Source organism: Mytilus californianus, unplaced genomic scaffold, assembly GCF_021869535.1.
Source record: "Mytilus californianus isolate M0D057914Y unplaced genomic scaffold, xbMytCali1.0.p SCAF_2, whole genome shotgun sequence".
NCBI classification, from domain to species: domain Eukaryota; kingdom Metazoa; phylum Mollusca; class Bivalvia; order Mytilida; family Mytilidae; genus Mytilus; species Mytilus californianus.
In genome coordinates, this window is record NW_026262668.1 from 140,479,041 (window position 1) to 140,501,079 (window position 22,039).

Genomic DNA, 22,039 nt, shown 5'->3' on the forward strand with positions numbered 1-22,039 from the left:
CAATTTTGAACAAAAGCTTAGATACACAATTGCAATGAATTCACCATTGCTATCAATCTCAATACAGGCTAGTATACCAAAACAAGTGGCATAAGTCACAAAAAACAAAACAAACAGAGAGGCGAAGGATACCAAGTACTTGTGTTCAGAATGTTGAACACAATTTTATTCTTGAGTATTACCTTTGGGATAGCTTTCATATTACTGAATTTGAAGGAAAAGGTCCTGTTGTATCTTTTTTTGAAAATAATAGCTCTATTTACTTTAATGGAGATTATTGACATTAGAAAATGTTCACCTTTATAACTCGTTGAAAGCTCATCTGAAATAACTCAAACCGACAAAATTAACCTTAACAACTCCTTCAGACAAAGTAGATAAAGTTAAGCTTATCAACTCCATCAGACAATGTTTAGCTTAACAACTCCATTAGACAAAGTTCCCCGTAACAACTATAAGATAAAGTCCACCTGAACAACTCCACCAGACATGGCTCACCTTAATAACTCCACCAGACAAAGTTCCCCTTACCAACTGCAGCAGACAAAGTTCACCTAAACAATTCAATCCGCCACAGTTTACCTTAATAACTCCTCCAGACAAAGTTCTCCTAAACAACTCAAGCAGACAACGTTCCACTTAACAACTCCATTAGACAAATTTCACCTACACAACTCCATCCACCACAGTTTACCTTAATAACTCCACCAGTCAATGGTCACAATAAGAACTCTACCAGACAATGGTCACCATACGAACTCCACCAGACAATGGTCACCATACGAACTCCACCAGACAATGTTCACCATAAGAACTCCACCAGACAATGTTCACCATAAGAACTCCACCAGACAATAGTCACCATAAGAACTCCACCAGACAATGGTCACCATAAGAGCTCAACCAGACAATGGTCACCATAAGAAGTCCACCAGACAATGGTCACCATAAGAAGTCCACCAGAAAATGGTCACCATAAGAACTCCGCCAGAATAGTTCACCTTAGCAACTGCATCAGACAAATGTCGACATAACCTAGACAAATTACACTTTAAAGAATACATCAAACAAAGATCACCTTTAACTGCTTGGGCTGCTCTGTTGTGTGCTTGAGGTTTTTTACGCCCTAAAAATAAATATTTTCTCGCCGTACCCGAAGATTATGAAAGAAACATTTGTCGTGCGCGCTGATAACAATATTAGGCGTTTTTGTCTTTGGTGCCCAGGGTTCTATTCCTGTGGGCGGCTTCAGTCTAATGTCCAGTCCTTCAGTTCTTTAATAATGACATGATGCATAGAATGTTGTTTGATAATTTTCCGTTCATTAGTCATTCAACTCTAGTTTAACTGCGGTTGCAGCTTCCTCAGGCAAAGTAGATTTTTTTAAAGTTTTCTGATCTCTGTTAAGATCCTTTTGTATTTGCTTTGCTTTTTAGTTATTATTTTTTTTACTACTCTGAAACGTTAATATTTTTCTTCCCCAATGTTGTGCCCCTAAAACTATCGAGTGCTATTCAAGAAACAAAATTCACTAACAGTATCACATATCTTTTTTTACTCTGGATCCAGACTTTAATGAAGGGCCATGTCTTACCGAACCCAAGAACATGTTCTATGAAAATCGGTAACAATGATTCAAGCAAATTTGTTCTAAAATCTCTATGGAGAGATTCATTTCAATATATCAAATTGAGCCAAGAAAAAAGTTTTAAAACGGAAAACACTATACAAGATACCAAACGAACAATCGAATGTCATAAGGCACGAACATTTGATTACCTAATGGGGGGTTTTGGAAATGAATATCCTGGCTTGTAAGAGCTGCAAATAAATAATTTTACCCAAGATAGGATGAAAATGAATATTCTGCTAGACAAAATGTACAAAATAATTGTGTACAGAAGTGAAAATCAATTTTCACGCGGCGAAAAAAATTAGCAACCGTTGTAACAGATGCAAATCAATAGTAAATTGCAAAAATTCGGGGGAAATTAGACGGAATTGTAGCTGGGACAATTGGAATATACCTATCGTCATATGTGACACAGATATCCAATAACTGTCAATCAACTCAGGAAATTTGTTTTTAAATTTTCCAAATGGATTACTTCATTTTTACCACACACATCGTCTGGTAAGGGAGTCAAAGCTGAAATCAATACAACATACGCGTGCTTACAATCAAAACTCGTGTTTTTATCGGTAAAAAATTCTTTCATTCCCTGTACCGAATAATATAACCGGTAAAAATTTTATTGCACAAGATGCACATTTCGTCAATTAATGTCTCTTCGGTGATGCTCAAGGTAAAAATATTTTAAAATCTAAATCTAATACAAACGTTGAAAACGTTGAAACTGCAAGCGCTTGTGCGAAAAAGAAACAGCAATTCAACACCGGAAACCCCTATACCGTTTGTAACAGACTTGATCTCAATAGCTAGCATCCCTTCACATACAGTTAAATATTACTATATTAATGTATTAATTCAAATTATGTTAATATATTGTTTTAATTCAAATTATGTTAATATATTGTTTTAATTCAAATTATGTTAATATATTGTTTTAATTCAAATCATGTTAATATGAACAATTAAAACTGAATGTAATATTGGTATCACAATCACAGGATGATGTGTTAGTGAAAAGCCAACAAGAACTGACAATGTCCATTCCAGGGAGGTTTGGTTCTGCAATACAGTGCGTAGGAGACCTAAACAAGGATGGTTACAAAGGTAAAAACAATCGCTCTCACTTAACTTCAATAGAAATGATTGACATATGACACTCGTCGTTTATATAAGTTATGTTTAAGTCCAAAATTACCTTACAGAAAGTGAGCAAAACAAAAGTACAATTCTGACCCTATGTATTTCCTGTGATGTTTAAAACACGATAATCACTGGAACAACTCCTGTAGTGACGTTTTAATTTCCAATAAATATAGTGTACGTCATTTACTCCAACATCTCTATAATGTTAACATCAACAAGTAAAATACAATGTATCTCAATTACTTAACATCACCTGTGATGTTTACATCCACAAGAAATACTATGTACGTCAATAACTTTAACATCTTTTAATCGGTTTACATCTCCAAGAAATATAATGTACGTCAATAATTTGAAATATCAAGTAACATTTACATCTCCAATAATATAATGTGCATCAATAACTTGAATATCTCTTGTGCTGTTAACCTCTCCAAGACATATAATGTATGTCAATAGGGGGAAAATCTCCTGTCCTGTTTACATCTCCAAGAAAAATAATGTATGTCAATAGGGTGACCATCTCCTGTCATGTTACATCTCTAAGTAATAATATGTATGCCAATACCATCTCCTGTCCTGTTTACATCTCCAAGAAAATTAATGTATGTCAATAGCTTGAACATCTCTTATGCTGTTTACATCTCCAAGAAATACAATATATGTCAATAGTGTGACCATCTCCTGTCCTGTTTACATCTCCAAAAAATATCATGTACGTCAATAGAGTGACCATCTCCTGTCAGGTTTACATCTCCAAGTAATACAATGTGCATCAATAGCTTGAACATCTTTGTGCTGTTTACATCTCCAAGAAATATAATTTATGTCAATAGCTTGAATATCTCTTGTGCTGTTTACATCTCTAGATAATATAATGTATATCAATAGCTATAACATCTCTTGTGCTGTTTACATCTCCAAGAATTATAATGTATGTTAATAGGGTGTCAATCTCCTGTCATGTTAACATATCTTAATATTGTATAATATACGTCAATAGCTTGAACATCTCCTGTTACTCCATAAAGGGTTGTTTCTTTTTTTAAAACTATGTTCAATACAAGTACTAAGGAATGCTAAACATTGTCTACCCAAGGAATAAATTACCTTAGCTGTATTTGGCAAAATCTTTCGGAATTTTTGACCCTCAATGGTCTTCAACTTCAGACTTCATTTGATCTTTTTACTTCTTTTTATTGAGCGTTACTGCTGAGTCTTTTGTAAAATAAACGGACATTTGGCGTAAAACATTTAATAAGCGTGCTAAGTGTATGCTGGTTATATTAAATACTTGTTATAGATTAACATCTTCCCTAACTCACACACATCATGGTTATATTTGATACGTCTAATAAATTAGCACGTTCCCTGATGTTCACATCTCCTTATTAGATTGAATACGTTGTCGATAAGATTAAAATTTTACATAACGTATACCTCTCCTGGTTAAATTTAAAACGTCGTAAAGATTGACAACTAACCTGACGTTAACTTCTTTACTGTCGTATACATATCCTCGTAAGATTTGAAAGGTCGATAAAAAGTAAAATAACAAAAATACCGAACTCCAAGATTAACATCTTTCTTCAGGTATATATCTCCTGATTATATTTAATACACGACAACGTGTAATAGCTTAGCATCTTCCCTATTCATCTCCTGATTATATTTTATACAAAGAAAAGATTAACATCTTTCCGTAGGTATTCATATCCTTTTTAGATTTCATTCGTCGACACGATGAACATCTGCAATGATGTTTACATCTCCTGTAAAACGAAGATACAATTAATATCTTTGCTAACGTGTATACATAAAACTCATAATTATATTTAATAAGTCTATTCAAGTAATATCTTCGCTGACGTATACGTCTCCTGGTTATATTTAATGTCCATACAAATGATATCTTCTTTGGCGTATAAATCTTTTGGTTAGATTCAAAACGTCAATAAATTAATAACGGCTCTGGTGTATAGATCTCCTGTGTAGATGTAATAAGTCGATACAATTAGTAACTTTTATGTCGTATACGTCTCCTGTGTTGATGTAATATGTCGATACAATAAGTATCTTGTATGTCGTATACGTCTCCTGTGTATATGTACTAGTAATATGTCGATACAATTAGTATCTTGTATGTCGTATACGTCTCCTGTGTAAATGTAATATGCCGATACGTTTAATAAATACATTTCATAGATATATATTATACGTCTGATACATTTGAAATTTTCCCTAACGTATATATCTTCTGGTAAGACTTGTAACGTTGTCATTGGCGAAAACATATCCATGTTACATTTAAAGCGTCGTTAACAGTAACATCTTCTCTGGCGTATACATCGTCATTGAGGAAGACATATCCTTGTTAGATTTAAAGCGTCGTTAACAGTAACATCTTCTCTGGCGTATACATCGTCATTGAGGAAGACATATCCTTGTTAGATTTAAAGCGTCGTTAACAGTAACATCTTCTCTGGCGTATACATCGTCATTGAGGAAGACATATCCTTGTTAGATTTAAAGCGTCGTTAACAGTAACATCTTCTCTGGCGTATACATCGTCATTGAGGAAAACATATCATTGTTAGATTTAAAGCGTCGTTAACAGTAACATCTTTTCTGGCGTATACATCGTCATTGACGAATACATATTCTTGATAGATTTAAATCATCGTTAACAGGAACATTTTTCCTTACGTTTACATTGTCATTGACGAAAACATATTCTTGTTAGATTCAAAGCGACTTTTACAGTTACATCTTCCCTGGCATATAAATTGTCATTGATGAAAACACATCCTTGTTAGATGTAAAGCATCGATAAGATTTACACCTGTGATGTACTAGTATTAACAAGAAGCGTTAGACAACTTTATGATGCGTTACTGAATAGTGTTTGTCCTTTTTTGTGTACATGTAGTAGTAATGGTCCTGCTTTACTCAATAACCTATGACAATAAATAATCCCTTGGTGTATTCATATTTTCTAGATATCTCTTATGACCAATATAAAGCAACTGTTTAAATGGTAATTTTCTGATATGTTTTTGTAACTTATCAAATCATATGAACAAGAGGTTTGCTATTATTATTTCGTTTTGTAAAAATCACACTTTTTACGGTCCGTGCTAATGATGCAAACATGTATATATATGTAATATAGTTATATTCTCTTTGATTCAGATATTGCAGTCGGAGCCCCATATCAGCGTGATCGTAGAGGTTCAGTTTACATATATCATGGTGGACCTACGAGTCTTACCTTCACACAGGAGATACGATCTGAGGAGGTTGGACGAAATCTGTTATCGTTTGGATGGTTCATTTCTACCCCAGTTGATATTGATCAAAACGGATATACAGGTTATATTTATTTCTACTTAATAATAAATTAGTATTTGAAAAAGGATATACAGGTAGTTAATATTTCTTCTTCAGAATAAATTCAAATATCATTATTTGTTCTTAGAATAAATTAGAATTGGCATATACATATACAGGTAATAATAATTACAGTTAAGAATAAATCAGTATAAGGATATTCAGTTATTCAATATTCCAAATAAAAATTAACCGTGAATTATATGAATGTTTGAAGTAATAATATTTCTAATAAAAAAGAAAACATGATTGTTATAGGGGTAAACAGGGTATCATTATTTCTTCTTATTAATACATCAGGATTGGAATTATTATATACAGGAAATCATTTTATCTACTTAAACGAATAAATTAGAATTGGAATAAAGATATACAGAAAATCATTATATCTTACTTAAACGCATAAATTAGAATTGGAATAATGATTACAGAAAATTTTTTATATCTAAAAAAACGAATAAATTACGATTGGAATAAGTAATACAGGTAATAATTATATCTACTAAAGAACAAATAATTATTGAAATGAGTATAAACAGGTACTTAGTATTCAATTTCAGTTTAAAGATTTATGCATTCAGTTAAATATAAATCAGGATTTGAATAAGGATATACAGACAGTAATTGTTTTAGTTAAGAAGAATCAGGATTAAAATGATAGAATAAACAGGCAATCATTATCTTTACTTGGAAATAAAAAAGAATGGGAATAAAGATATTAAGGTACTCATTACTTAGGTTCAGAATAAATCAAGATGGAAGTTAAAATATTCAGGTAGTGATTATTTTACTCGAAGCTTAATCAGGATTTGAGTAAGGTTATTCAGGTAATTTATATTCCTACATATTAATAAATCGAGAATGATAAAGATTTCTACTCAAGAATAAAACAAGTATGGAATAGGGATAAACAAGGTATTAGTATTTCTTCTTAAGAATTAGCCATGATCGGAAAAAGGGAATTCATGTTTTCCAATGTCTGCAACAAATAATTCATGATTGGAGTAGCATATCGAGGTAGTCAAATTTCTACTTAAAACAAATAAGAGATAAGAATCCAGATTTGTCCATATATCTCCTTAGGTCTGAGAGTACTTTAACATCTTTGTACTTGTTTGAGCATTCCAAAAACCGGTATCGGACGCACCATAGTAATCAAGTGTATTGTTCGTTCTCAGAGTCACACCTATATGATTTCTTAAAACCAAAGAGAATAATACTTTATTCCCTCATTTAAATCCTGACTCTTCTTAACTAAATAAAGGCAACAGTAGTATACCGCTATTCGAAATTCATAAATCGATTGAGAAAAAAACAAATCCGGGTTACAAACTAAATCTGAGGGAAACACATCAAATTTAAGAGAACAACGACACAACAGAAACTCAACACTAAAATGCAACACACAGAGAAACGAACTATAAAATAACAATGGCCATTTTCCTGACTTGGTACAGGACATTTTAAGAAAAAATGGTGGGTTGAACCTGGTTTTGTGGCTAGCCAAACCTCCCGCTTTTATGGCAATGTTAAATATAACATTAAAATGACAAGATTACATGACAGGACTACAATACAAATAAATGGGAGAACATACAGGACAGAGACACACACAAATAATAGCTATCAAAAGGTACCAGGCTTATAATTTAATACGCCAGACGCGCGTTTCGTCTACATAAGACCCATCAGTGACGCTCAGATAAAAAAAGTTCGAAAGCCAAAACAAGTACAAAGTTGAAGAGCCTTGAGGACCAAAAGTTCCAAAAAGTTGTGCCAAATACGGCTAAGGTTATATGCCTAGGATAAGAAAATCCTTAGTATTTAGAATAATTCATACTTTTGCAAACAGTAATAAATAATTAATAAAAATCAGATTTCTCCATATATCTCCTTAATTCTAAGAGTACTTTAACATCTTTGTACTTGTTTTAGCATTCCAAAAACCCGCATCGGACGCACCATATTTATCAAGTGTATTGTTTGTTCTCAGAGTCACACCTATATGATTTCTTAAAACCAAAGAGTATACTGTAAATTCAGAAATCATTGGGTGCATTTATTGTTCCATTTTTAAGGAATGGACAAAAATGCGAGATTTATTATTGCGATTTCAAGAAAATCTGAATTAAGGTAGCACAATACAAAGATTTTTTCACCCTCAATCAGACAACTTTAAACTGATGTAATTTCTTTCATCCAGCTTTAAAATTCATAATTGAGGAACCAAAAAAAAGAAGAAAGATTAATCTTTCAAATGGTGATAATTTCATTATTACATAATTATTACATAATTCATTATTATGATATTAGTTGCTAGATTCTGATGTCTACATTTGAATGAAATTAGCTTCTTTGTTATTCATAGCATCCCAAAAATGTGAATAGATTCTTGTGTAACACAGTTTGAGCTCCAAAACCATGTCTCATAATTTTCCTATTGTATTTCATTCTCTCATAACCCTTCAATTAAGTTTGCAACCTTAATTCATAAGAAATCACTTAATTTAATTGGGTATAAAATTTGTTCTATTGATGTTATTGAAAATCTGAGACATAGTTTTGCAGATAACTGGTCAAGGAACAACATGTGGTAAAATCAGGCATATAGGGGCACCCGTCTAGGAGCTAATTTCATTTAGAAATACTTTTTCATGACAAAAATGCATGTGTCACAATTGAATAAATAAGGATTTTCCTATTTGAACCTCATTAACTTCAATATCATTCACACATTTACCATGGCGATACTTCAGGATTGGTCTTTAATCATAAATCAATTAGGTTTTGACCAGTAAGAAAGCATTTCATTTCAGCAATTCTAATTGTATAAAGAAAATGCACACCCTATGCATCAAAAATCAGATCTGGCGGAAGAGGTTATATCATTATTGACCTTGCAGTAAGTCATTAATTGTTGTACAATTATATTTATTTAATATCTATTCATTTATATTTGATTGCCTCTATAGCTTCAAGTCATTTTTTTCCTTCTGGCAGCTACAATATAGCAATTTATTTTTATTTGGATTTCATTATCTTCTTTTTTCTATAAACCCCGAATTCAACCTCTTTTCTATGACTGTTATTTGTATATCTGGTCAGTGGTCATAAAGCTATCAAATGATTCTATTGATTAACTACAAAGTATTGCCCACATGTTCTTATTTGTATCAGTCAGACACGTGCATTTGTTCATAAAAACTAATTAACAGCAAAACTCATTAACAGTGTAAGATATGGAAACTTATTTTTCTTCTGGGGTTTTGTAATATTAAGAAGTAACAAAAACAGCTGAAAATGAAGTTTTGATAAAATTTAGTTGCTTTTGTATTGTGCTACCTTAAGATATATGTATCATATTTCAGAATGCGAGTTCTTATTATTGCAATACTCATCCAGTCGCATTATTCGCATAAATAAAACCATCGCAATAATTTCTGAATTTACAGTAATACTGATTCAGCGTAGTTCGTAAAATAGAATTAAAAAACAAATTGTTTCTATCTCTACTACAATACCCTTCCCTTTTCACGAATGTGACCTACCGAATTAAACTATTTACCGGATTTGTAATAACATAAGCAACACGACGGGTGCCTCATGTGGTGTAGGATCTGCTTACCCTTCCGGAGCACCTGACATCAACCCCAGTTTTTGGTGGGATTCGTGTTGCTTAGTCTTTAGTTTTCTATGTTGAGTCATCGGTACTATTATTTGTCTGTTTGTCTTTTTATTTTTGGCCATGGCGTTGTTAGTTTGTTTTCGACTGCCCCTCTGGTATCTTTAGTCCCTCTTCACAATGTGCATGATTTAAGTTTTATTCTACCCTTGAAGTTTATTCAAATATATATTTACAGATTTTGCAGTCGGTTCATACATGTCAGATACAGTTTTGATATTGAGAACAAGACCAATAATAGATCTGACGTGTCAAATGAATATTACGCCTTCGTCAATACCATTAAATTCTTCTGGGCTTCACTGCCAAAATGAAAACTTCCATCCATGCGCTCAACTAGACATATGTTTCAACTATACTGGGTTAGGAATTTCAGGGAATATAGGTAAGGATTGAAGTTCAGTGACTCATAATAACTGGGAGGGCTGTATTTGCTTAACATATCTACATTTGCATATTATTTACTATAGATATGGATATTAAAAATAACCAGATTGTTTTTCTTTAAAATAAATACTAGTTAAGTTATCGCGCACAACATATATATACGACGTAGGCCTCCCTAAGTCATATAAGCAGGTTAACGAGCGAACGCTAAGGATTTCTCTACGACGTAGTACACCCTGATTTATATCAGTAGGTTAACGAGCTTACACAAAGTAATCTGTACAACTTCAGCCGTCCAGATTTATATCAGTAAGTTAACAAGCACACATTCAGTAATCTGTACATCGTCAGCCGTCCTAATTCATTATCAGCAGGTTAACAACCACACATTAAGTTATCTGTACAACGTCAGCCGTCCTGATTTATATCAGCAGGTTAACAAGCACACATTAAGTAATCTGTACAATGTTGGCCGTCCTGATTTATATCAGCAGGTTAGCAAATACTCATTAAGTAATCTGTACAAAGTCGGCCGTCCTTATTTATATCAGCAGGTTAAACAGCTTACGGTAAGTAATATGTACAACGTCGACCGTCCTGATTCATATCAGCAGGTTGAACAGCTTTCGGTAAGTAATCTTTACAACGTCGGCCGTCCTGATTTATAACAATCTTACGTTAAGTAATCTGTACAACATAGAATGGACAAATTTATAACAGCAGGTTAACGAACATAGTTTAGTAATTTGTTCGATGTGGGAAACCTTGCTTTATATCAGCAGGTTAACAAGCTTGCGTCAAATAATATGTACAACGTCGGCCGTCCTGACTTATATCAGCACGTTTACGAGGCACACACTAAGTAATCTGTACAACGTTGGCCGTCCTAATTTATATCAGCAGGTTAAACAGCTTACGTTAAGTAATCAGTACAACGTCGGCAGTTCCTAATTTATATCAGCAGTTTAAACAGCTTACGTTAAGTAATCAGTACAACGTCGGCCGTCCTAATTTATATCAGCAGGTTAAACAGCTTACGTTAAGTAATCAGTACAACGTTGGCCGTCCTAATTTTTATTAGCAGGTTAAACAGCTTACGCTAAGTAATCATTACAACGTCGTCCGTCCTAATTTATATTAGCAGGTTAACGAGAACGCACTTAGTAACTTATCCAACGTCGGCCGTAATCAATTATATCAGTAGGTTAACGAGTTTACGCCTAATGTTTTTCAATATAACAATGGTAGCACATATGTATAAATGTATTGCTTTTGGATACCATACGGCATATTTTGTTAAAAGTGAAAAAAGGGTTAAACATGATACACCGAGGAACAAGTGATCAGTATGCTGGATTTTCTTATTGGCAGCTTATTTGTTGATTTTTGAGGTAGATTTTTTCAACAAACAATTCCTATAGGAACGAGCTGTGCTCCTCTCCTTGCTGACCTCTTTTTTCATACGAGTCTGAGTTCCTTCAGACACTTGTCAAAAACAAGAAGATCAAAGAAGCAAGATAATTTGATTTCACATTCAAATATATTAATGATGTTCTATCCATCAACAATCCACACTTTTCTGATTGGGTTGTTTTAATATATCCTCCAGAACTAGAAATCAAAGAAACAACAGACACGGCTTCCTCCAACTCATTTTAAGACTTATACCTCGAATTTGACATAAGTGGTCATCTCAGGACCAGAATCTATTAAGAACGTGACGGTTTTAATTTTAAAATTATAAATTCCCCCCACCTTAGCAGCAATTTATCAACTTCACCTGCATATGGGATATACATTTCCCTACTTATCGATATTCAAGAGTTTGCAGCTGCTACTCAGACTTTAGAAAACGTCACAAGTGTCTGAGTAGAAAGTTGATGAACCAGGGAGAGTTGTGTCAAAAACGTCTCGTCCTCTTCCGAAAAGAGTTCATGGCAAGATACCTAGACCTTGTTGATAAATATTATGTATCAATTTCATGAATAATACGTGATGGTCTTGAAGTATAGATTCTAGGTATTGACGTTGTTTATAATCTGAGTTATGTGTTATAGCGTTCTTTTACTTTGTCTATGTATATCTTTAACCTTTACTGTTAGTTAATTTTTGGTAATATCCTTTTAGCGAGGCTCGGTATTTATACATCCCGCCATTGTTTTATTGTGCTATGGTTATTTTTTGTATTCTTTTCTTTCATTTTTGCTTATGTATGCTTTTGTCTAATAGAGTGTCTTTATGCAATCTTGTTTTTTGTTGTTGATACAGTTGTTTTTATATTGATCTAAATTATAAAACAATGTTGACCGATGTAACCTAATTTTTGACATTTTTACCTATTATGTCTGTTTGTGTTGCTCACACATTGCTGTCAATATAATGAAATTCTATGCGACTGTCATACAAGTGAGAGGTGAACCTAGCTTTTAAACCAGGTTTAATCTATCATTTTATGCATAAGGAAATACCTGTACCAAGTCAGAAAAGTTGTTTTCTATTCGTTTGATGTGTTTGACATTTTGATTTTGACATTTGATTAAAGAATTTTGAATTTTCCTTGGTATTTTACTTTTTAATAATCTGTTTTGGCCGTCCTGTGTTATGACAGTAGGTTAACAAGCTTCGTTAAATAATCTGTACAACGTCGGCCGTCATGATTTATATCAATATGTTAACAAGCTTACTCTAAGTAATCTATATTACAGCCATCCTGATTTATAACAGTAGGTTAACAAGCTTACTTTTACTAATCTGTACAACGTCGGCCGTCCTGTTTTATATCAATAGGTTAACAAGCTTATGTTAAGTATTCTGTACACTATAGGATGACCTGATTTATATCAGAAGGTTAACGAGCATACGTTATGCAATCTGTATGACGTCGGCCGTCTCGTTTTATATCAGCAGGTTTACGAACTTACGTTGAGTATTATGTACAACGTCGGCCGTTCTGACTTATATCAGCAGGTTAACAAGCACACACTTAGTACTCTGTACAACGTCGCCGTCCTGATTAAAATCAGAAAGTTAACAAGCTAACGAGAAGTTATCTCTACGACGTAGAAAACCCTGTTTTCATGTCAGCAGGTTAACGAGCACACACTAAGTTATCTGTTCAACGTCCGGCGTCTGGTTTTATATAAGTAGGTTAAAGAGCATACGCTAAGTAATTTGAACAGCGTCAGCTGCACTTATTTATATCAGTAACAACTTTACGCTAAGTAATCTCTATGGCATAGGAAATCCTATTTATATCAGCAAGACAATAGGCTTACGTTAAGTAATCTGTACGACGTCAGCCGTCCTGATTTATATTAGCAGTTTAACAAGATTACGTTAAGTAATCTGTACGACCTTGTAGGTCCTGATTTATATCAGCAGATTAACGTGCATACGCTAAGTAATCTCTATGGCGTAGGAAATCCTATTTATATCAGCAAGTCAAATGGCTTTCGTTAAGTAATCTCTACGACGTAGGAGGTCATGATTTATATCAACAGGTTAACAAGCATACGTTAAGTAATCTTGTAAGACCTAGGAGGTCATGATTTATATCAGCAGTTTAGCGTACATACGCTCAGTAATCTATAAGACCTAGGAAGTCATGATTTATATCAGCAATTTAGCGTGCATACGCTCAGTAATCTCTATGACGTAGGAGGTCCTGATTTATATCAGCAGGTTAACAAGCTTACGTTAAGTAATCTGTACGACCTAGGAGGTCATGATTTATATCAGCAGTTTAGCGTGCATACGCTCAGTAATCTCTACGACGTAGAAGCTCCTGATTTATATCAGCAGGTTAACAAGCTTACGTTAAGTAATCTGTACGACCTAGGAGGTCATGATCTATATCAGCAGTTTAGCGTGCATACGCTCAGTAATCTCTGCGACGTAGGAGGTCCTGATTTATATTTATATCAGCGGGTAAACGAGCTTACGTAAGGCAATCTGTAAGACGTAACACAGAATGATTTATATTAGAAAGTAAACGAGCTTGCTTTAGGCAATCTGTATGACGTAAATAAAGGCAACAGTAGTATACCGCTTTTCGAAATTCATAAATCGATTGAGAAAAAAACAAATCCGGGTAACAAACTAAAACTGAGGGAAACACATCAAATATAAGAGGAAAACAACGACACAACAGAAACACAACACTAAAAAGCAACACACACAGAAACGAACTATAATATAACAATGGCCATTTTCCTGACTTGGTACAGGACATTTAAAGAAAAAATGGTGAGTTGAACCTGGTTTTGTGGCTAGCCAAACCTCCCGCTTTTATGGCAATGTTAAAAATGACATTAAAATGACAAGATTACATGACAGGACTACAATACAAAAAAATGGGAGAACATACAGGACAGAGACACACACAAATAATAGCTATCAAAAGGTACCAGGCTTATAATTTAATACGCCAGACGCGCGTTCCGTCTACATAAGACCCATCAGTGACGCTCAGATCAAAAAAGTTCGAAAGCCAAAACAAGTACAAAGTTGAAGAGCCTTGAGGACCAAAAGTTCCAAAAAGTTGTGCCAAATACGGCTAAGGTTATATACCTGGGATTAGAAAATCCTTAGTATTTAGAATAATTCATACTTTTGCAAACAGTAAATTTATAAAAATGACTATATAATTGATATACATGTTAACAGCGAAGTGGTGACTAACTACAGAATAAAAACGAATACGTAAAACAAACTAAATCAGCACATAAAAAAGGCACAGCCGAACAACGTATTATATGTTAGCCGAAGAGATCGAAGCACAATGTGACGTCACATATAAATTTCTATAAATTTCCAAAAATAGGATAGAGTTCAAGATTAGGTTTGTAATACTGATATAACATGTATTAATAACAATGAAAATTACAATACTTATTAATATAACGTAAAACAGGTTATTTATATCAGCGGAAAAACGAGCTTACTTAATGCAATCTGAACGACTTAAAACAGACTGATTGATATCTAAAGGTTAACGAGCTTACGTAAGCCAATTTGCACGATGTAAAACAGAATGATTTTCGATAATTATGTCTAAACGTATGTATTCTATAAAATAAAATATGTCTAAACGTATGTCTAAACGTATGTATAAACGTATGTCTAAACGTATGTATAAAATATGTCTAAACGTATGTATTCAATCGATAATTAAACAAGTACATATGACGTGTTTCTGTACTTTAAACATCCCGCCATTGTGTTATTGCTCTATTATAATTTTTGCATACTTTGAACGACAAAATTATTTTATATCTCTACCTATGTGACGTTTACATTCTGACGTCAAACACGCTATTCTACGTCAGAGTGAATTAATGTTAAAATTACGATTCGGTCCCAGAGCTTTTAAAAATCCCTCGATCCTTTATGGGTTGATTTGGCATACATAAATAAAATACAAAAATAAGTAAGCAATGAACGAGGTTGTTAAATGTAATATATGCTTTTTTGTACTTTTTTGATAAATATTTGTTCGTTTTTGTTGTGATTAAGATTGTGACACGGTGTTGACTGCTGTACCCCTATTTTACATTTTTAAATTTATGTCTGTTTGTTTTATTCACGTATCGTTGTCAATATAATGGAATTTGATGCGACTGTCATACAAGTGAGAGGTTAAGCGGTATAAACCAGGTTTAATCCACCATTTTCTACATAAGAAAATGCCTGTACCAACTCAGGAACATGACAGTTGTTGTCCATTCGTTTGATGTATTTGTGTTTTTGATTTTGCCATTTGATTAGGGACTTTCCGTTTTTGGGTTTTCCTCGGAGTTCAGTATTTTTGTGATTTAACTTTTTAATAACAAAAGAGCATTATGCACATTTCAGCTGTTTCCTACACAATAGACATAGACACGAATAGGACCAAGAGTGTACCAAGTAGAGTTGCAATATTTGCTAACAACACATACCATAGAGATAAATTCAGCCGAAATGATGTGATGATTAGTAAAGGAGGGGAATCATGTTCATCGGTTAACCTTGTTGTTCCGGTAATGTATAGTAATGAGGTGATGATTAGTAAAGGAGGGGAATCATGTTCATCGGTTAACATTGTTGTTCCGGTAATGTATAGTAATGATGTCATGATTAGTAAAGGAGGGGAATCAGGTTCATCGGTTAACATTGTTGTTCCGTAATGTATAGTAATGAGGTGATGATTAGTAAAGGAGGGGAATCATGTTCATCGGTTAACATTGTTGTTCCGGTAATGTATAGTAATGAGGTGATGATTAGTAAAGGAGGGGAATCAGGTTCATCGGTTAACATTGTTGTTCCGGTAATGTATAGTAATGATGTGATGATTAGTATAGGACGGGAATCAGGTTCATCAGTTAACGTTGTTGTTCCGATAATGTATAGTAATGAAGTGATGATTAGTAAAGGAGGGGAATCATGTTCATCGGTTAACGTTGTTGTTCCGATAATGTATAGAAATTTTGTAATGATTTGTAAAGGAGGGGAATCATGTTCTTCCCTTACATTGCTGTTGTTCCGGTAATGTATAGTAATGCTGTGATAATTATTAAAGGAGGGAAATCATGTTCATCGGTTAACATTGTTGTTCCGGTAATGTATAGTAATGCTGTGATAATTATTAAAGGAGGGAAATCATGTTCATCGGTTAACATTGTTGTTCCGGTAATGTATAGTAATGCTGTGATAATTATTAAAGGAGGGAAATCATGTTCATCGGTTAACATTGTTGTTCCGGTAATGTATAGTAATGATGTGATGATTAGTAAAGGAGGGGAATCATGTTCATCGGTTAACATTGTTGTTCCGGTAATGTATAGTAATGATGTGATGATTAGTAAAGGACGGGAATCAGGTTCATCAGTTAACGTTGTTGTTCCGGTAATGTATAGTAATGATGTGATGATTAATAACGAGGGGAATCATGTTCATCGGTTAACATTGTTGTTCCGGTAATGTATAGTAATGATGTCATGATTAGTAAAGGAGGGGAATCCTGTTCATCGGTTAACATTGTTGTTCCGGTAATGTATAGTAATGATGTGATGATTAGCAAAGGAGGGGAATCCTGTTCATCAGTTAACATTGTTGTTCCGGTAATGTATAGTAATGATGTGATGATTAGTAAAGGAGGGGAATCATGTTCATCAGTTTACATTGTTGTTCCGATATAGTAATAAATTAATAGAAATTGAATATAATTATTTTTTTTAAAAAGTCTAATTTCTAACATTATTTTCCATATCTTTTTAAATTGTTTATTAGTCTTTTTCTTATGATAGTAGTAAACAAAACTCTGACACATTTATGTTCAAAATAGTCAAATGTCGGCAACATACAATGATCATTATGTAAGTAGAAGGTTTGGTGCTGACTTTATAAAATGATCGTCATATAGTTGGGAGGTTTTGGTGGCAACTACATAAAATGATCTTCATTAAGTTGGGAGGTTTGGAACCAACTACATAACATTATTCTTATGTAGTTGAGAGATTTGTTCCCGACTACATAAAATAATCCGCATGGAAGATGGAGGTTTGATGCCGATAACACATATCGATCCTCATTTTAGTGGGATTTTTGTTGTGAAGCACTTAAAATGATACGTATAAGTTTAAGGTTCGGTGCCGACAATACATATTAATATCCTCATCTAAGTGGAAGCTTTGATGCTGACTACATAAAATGATCAGCATGTAAGTGGGAGGTTTAGCGCTGACAACACGTATTAATCCTTATTTTAGTCAGCGTTTTGGAGCTGATTACATAGTATGATTCGCGTGTAAGTAGGAATTTAGCGCCGATAACACATATTAGTCTTCATATTCAGTCCGAGGCTTGGTGCTAATTACAAAAAAAAAATATGATCTGCATATAATTGGGAAGTTAAGCGCCGACAACACATATTAATCCTCATTTAAGTCGGAGATTTGGTGCTGTTACATAAAATTATCCGCAAGGAAGTGAGTGGTTTAGCGCCGACAACAAATATTATTCCTCATTGTATTGGGATGTTTGGTGCATTATTCATAAATTAATCGGCATATAATTTAGAGGTTTGGTGCCGACAACACATGATAATCCTCATCTTAGGGGGATGTATTGCGCCGACAACACATAATAATCCTCATCTTAGGGGGATGGCGCCGACTACATAAAATTATCCTTTGTAATTAGGAGGTTTTGTGCCGACATCATTTAATGACCCTCAAGTATAGTTTGCAGGCTTGATGCGGACCTCGTAAAATGATCTTCGTTAAATGGGCAGATTTTTTTGCCGACTACATACAATGATCTCCATGTAGTTGGGAGGTTTGGTACCGACTACATACAACGATCTTCATGTAGTTGGGAGGTTTGGTACCGACTACATGCAATGATCTCCATGTAGTTGGGAGGTTTGGTACCGACTACATACAATGATCTCCATGTAGTTGGGAGGTTTGGTACCGACTACACAAAATGATCCACACATAAGGGGAGATTTGGTACCGACTACAAAAATTATCCTCAAGTATAGTTTGCAGGGTTGATGCGGACTTCTATAAATTAAGTTAAAAGGTGTTGCTGCCGACTGCATACAATGATCCTCATTGTAGTTGAGAGGTTTGTGTGCCGACTACATAAAATAATCTTCATGTAGTTGGGTTTTGTTGCTAGCTACATGAAATGATCCTAAGGTATAGTTTGAAGGTTTGGTGCGGACTTCTTTAATGATCTCTGTTTAGTTGGGAGGTTTTGGTGCTAACTACATGAAATGATCCTAAGGTATAGTTTGAAGGTTTGGTGCGGACTTCGTTAATGATCATCATTTAGTTAGGAGGTTTTGGTGCTAACTACATGAAATGATCCTAAGGTATAGTTTGAAGGTTTGGTGCGGACTTCTTTTTAATGATCTCCGTTTAGTTGGGAGGTTTTGGTGCCGCCTACATGAAATGATCCTAAGGTATAGTTTGAAGGTTTTGTGCGGACTTCTTTAATAATCTCCATTTAGTTGGGAGGTTTTGGTGCCGCCTACATGAAATGATCCTAAGGTATAGCTAAAGGTTTGGTGCGGACTATTTTAATGATCTCCATTAAGTTGGGAGGTTTTGGTGCCGACTACATAAAATGATCATCTATTGTTTGAAGGTTTAGTGCCGATTACATAAAATGATCCTGTAATGTTTCGAATAATTAAAAAAAAAACAATAAATAAATATAACGGATTTAAGTATGGATGTAAACGTGACTGTTTATAAATACATTCAAAATTATCTGGTAAATTGATGAATCCAAAAGAAGATGGTATGTAAATAAAAGTTTCAAAATAATATTTCTTTTTCTTTTCTTATTAGGTTCATTAGTTTTCCATATTTCCCTGTTTATTACGATTTGTTAAGTGAAATTTTTACTTGTTTGATACTATTCTTCAGATTGTTACTAGGCAGTTTCTAGAAACACTTACAAAAAAGCTATACCTGGCAGCGTCATTTAGCCTTAGCGAGAATCAGCCACCTGGAAAACTGAAACCTATCCTGAACAACAAGCCAACAACACAGAAAGTTTCGGTTTGTTATCCTTAGATTATATACCAAACATGTTTGGTATAGATCATGCACAAATGTTCAAGATCTTGTCTTGGTCATAAAAAAGCTGAAAACATAGTTAGGCATTTGTTCGTGGTAATTTTCAAACCCAAAATAAAAAAAAAATGAATTTATAAAAAATGAGACGGCAGTTTTGAGTAGTTATGAATGAGGGTTTTAGAGCAACAACCTAAGGGTCGAGTTATGTAACAAGAGGTAATGAGGTCATGAAAAAAGACTGACGCAATAACCAGAACTGAGTAGGAGGAAGGAAGGCAGCCCCCCCCCCCCCCCCCCCCTCCCCAAACAAAACGAACAAAAAACACACAATGGTTAAGGGAGATAAACAAAAGATGATTCTTTATGTTTTATATCTACAAATTGAACAAATAACTATTTATATTACTTTATTTAACCTTTAATTAATTTAAATGTATCAATTATTTTACGAGTACACGTTTATGACCCCTTAAAGGAGGGACGAAAGATACCAGAGGAACAGTCAAACTCATAGATCGAAAACAAACTGACAACGCCATGGCCAAAATAAAAAAGACAAACAGACAAATAATAGTACAGATGACACAACATAGAAAACTAAAGACAAAGCAACACGAACCCTACCAAAAACTGGGGGTGATCTCAGGTGCTCCGGAAGGGTAAGCAGATCCTGCTCCACATGTGGCATCCGTCATATCTTGTGTTATATCTACATATCGAACAGATACTGATTTTTATAACCTTATTTTACCTATGGATATTTTTAAAAGCTATCAATTACGTTACGATAATACTTTTCTTACTCGATATGTGTTTTATAGTAACCTATCTATCCAGATAAGGAGTCTATAAATGTATATAGAATGAAAAACCAATTGTTCAGAGAACAATTGAAGGTCTTTCCACATCAATTTTATAAATTATTGATGAGAAGCTACTTTCGGTATACTCATAGTTACTGTTGGCGTCCAAGCATAGGTTTCTTCATATTGATTCAATAAATAAATGCTTCTATATATTTTTGTCTGAAATAAGGGAGATAATTGTCAACTTCCGGTTTAAAAAATGTCACTCCCTGTCTCACATGATAGCTTTATTTACACTGATTCCAAAAAAATATGGTTTCTATATACTTAATTAGGGAGATATAAGTTACTTCCAGTTTAGTGAAATTCACTTCCGGTCTCAAATGATAGGTTTATGTATGCATATTTAAAAAATATATAGTTTCTAGGTAGTTTTTCATGAAATAAGTGCAAAAATAGCTACTTCCGGTTTACTCCAGGTCACTTCTGGTTGATATTTTGCAAGGACACATGTCAACCAACAGTTTGCAAAAGACCCTATGGCTTTATCATGCACCAAGTTGGAATAATAATCAGTTAACCTTAAATTGAATCATTTCAGGCCCAATAACTCTCATAAGATGTCATTGGATTGTTTTAGACCAAATGTATCATATCTCAATCACAATAAGGCAAACATGTTGCACTAGTTCTTTTATATATATATCTTTAAAAGGAACAAGGAAAAGTCAAAAATTAGAATTTGACCTTGACCTTTGACCTTGACCTAGTTTTCTATTCTTTGGACCAAGGACCTCAAATCAACAGACCATAGGTCTCCATCACTTATGGTTGACCAGTTACAAATGCATATCACTTATTTCAAATGCATTAGGGGAAATAACTCTCATATGGAGTCTTTGTATCGCTTCCGTCAAAATTGGACAAAAAACTTGAGGATACAGCGAGCAAGTGTCGCTTTCCTTTACGGTTACGGAGGAGGTCTCATAACAAAGAAAACAGTGTTTGTGGAGATAACTCTTACAATAAAAAGTCTTCGACTAAACAGGGTCAGTCTCAAAAGCGCAATAACTGTTCGATATCACATGCAAAACATTTAAGCGACATCTTGCGAAACCACAAAACAGGTTTTGAAATTTGGCGGAAGAAGAAAAAAAAATAATCAGAACAATTACAATAGGTCTTTCCACAGAAAATTGGAAAGACTTAATTATGTTAATTTTACAAATGAAGTATCCATCTCTCCGAGTTAAATCTTGTTTAGACATTTTACTTATTCAAATAGATTAAAAGGAACAAGATATACCAAGAAATACCACGATCGGTATTGAAGTGCGAGATATAATGCGTATTGCAATAATTGCCACTGGCCTTACAACACATGTTATGTAAATGGATAAAACACATAGTAATAGTCATTACTGGACTT

The 22,039-nt window shown here is 33.9% G+C and overlaps 1 protein-coding gene across 13 annotated transcripts in view; it reads left to right on the plus strand.

The window, feature by feature from the left end:
* LOC127731261 (integrin alpha-9-like) overlaps positions 1–22,039 on the plus strand; it is a 100,141-nt gene that overhangs the window by 40,083 nt on the left and 38,019 nt on the right. For 6 of the 13 annotated variants that reach the window (XM_052240298.1, XM_052240293.1, XM_052240306.1 and 3 more), the window contains exons 10-15: positions 2,632–2,737; positions 5,969–6,148; positions 10,027–10,233; positions 16,089–16,342; positions 16,414–16,539; positions 19,652–19,786. In XM_052240298.1, the coding sequence (XP_052096258.1) occupies positions 2,632–2,737; positions 5,969–6,148; positions 10,027–10,233; positions 16,089–16,342; positions 16,414–16,539; positions 19,652–19,786 (1,008 nt within the window). The remainder of the gene's footprint in view (positions 1–2,631; positions 2,738–5,968; positions 6,149–10,026; positions 10,234–16,088; positions 16,343–16,413; positions 16,540–19,651; positions 19,787–22,039) is intronic. The other 7 variants (XM_052240294.1, XM_052240297.1, XM_052240295.1 and 4 more) reach the window with 7 other exon arrangements.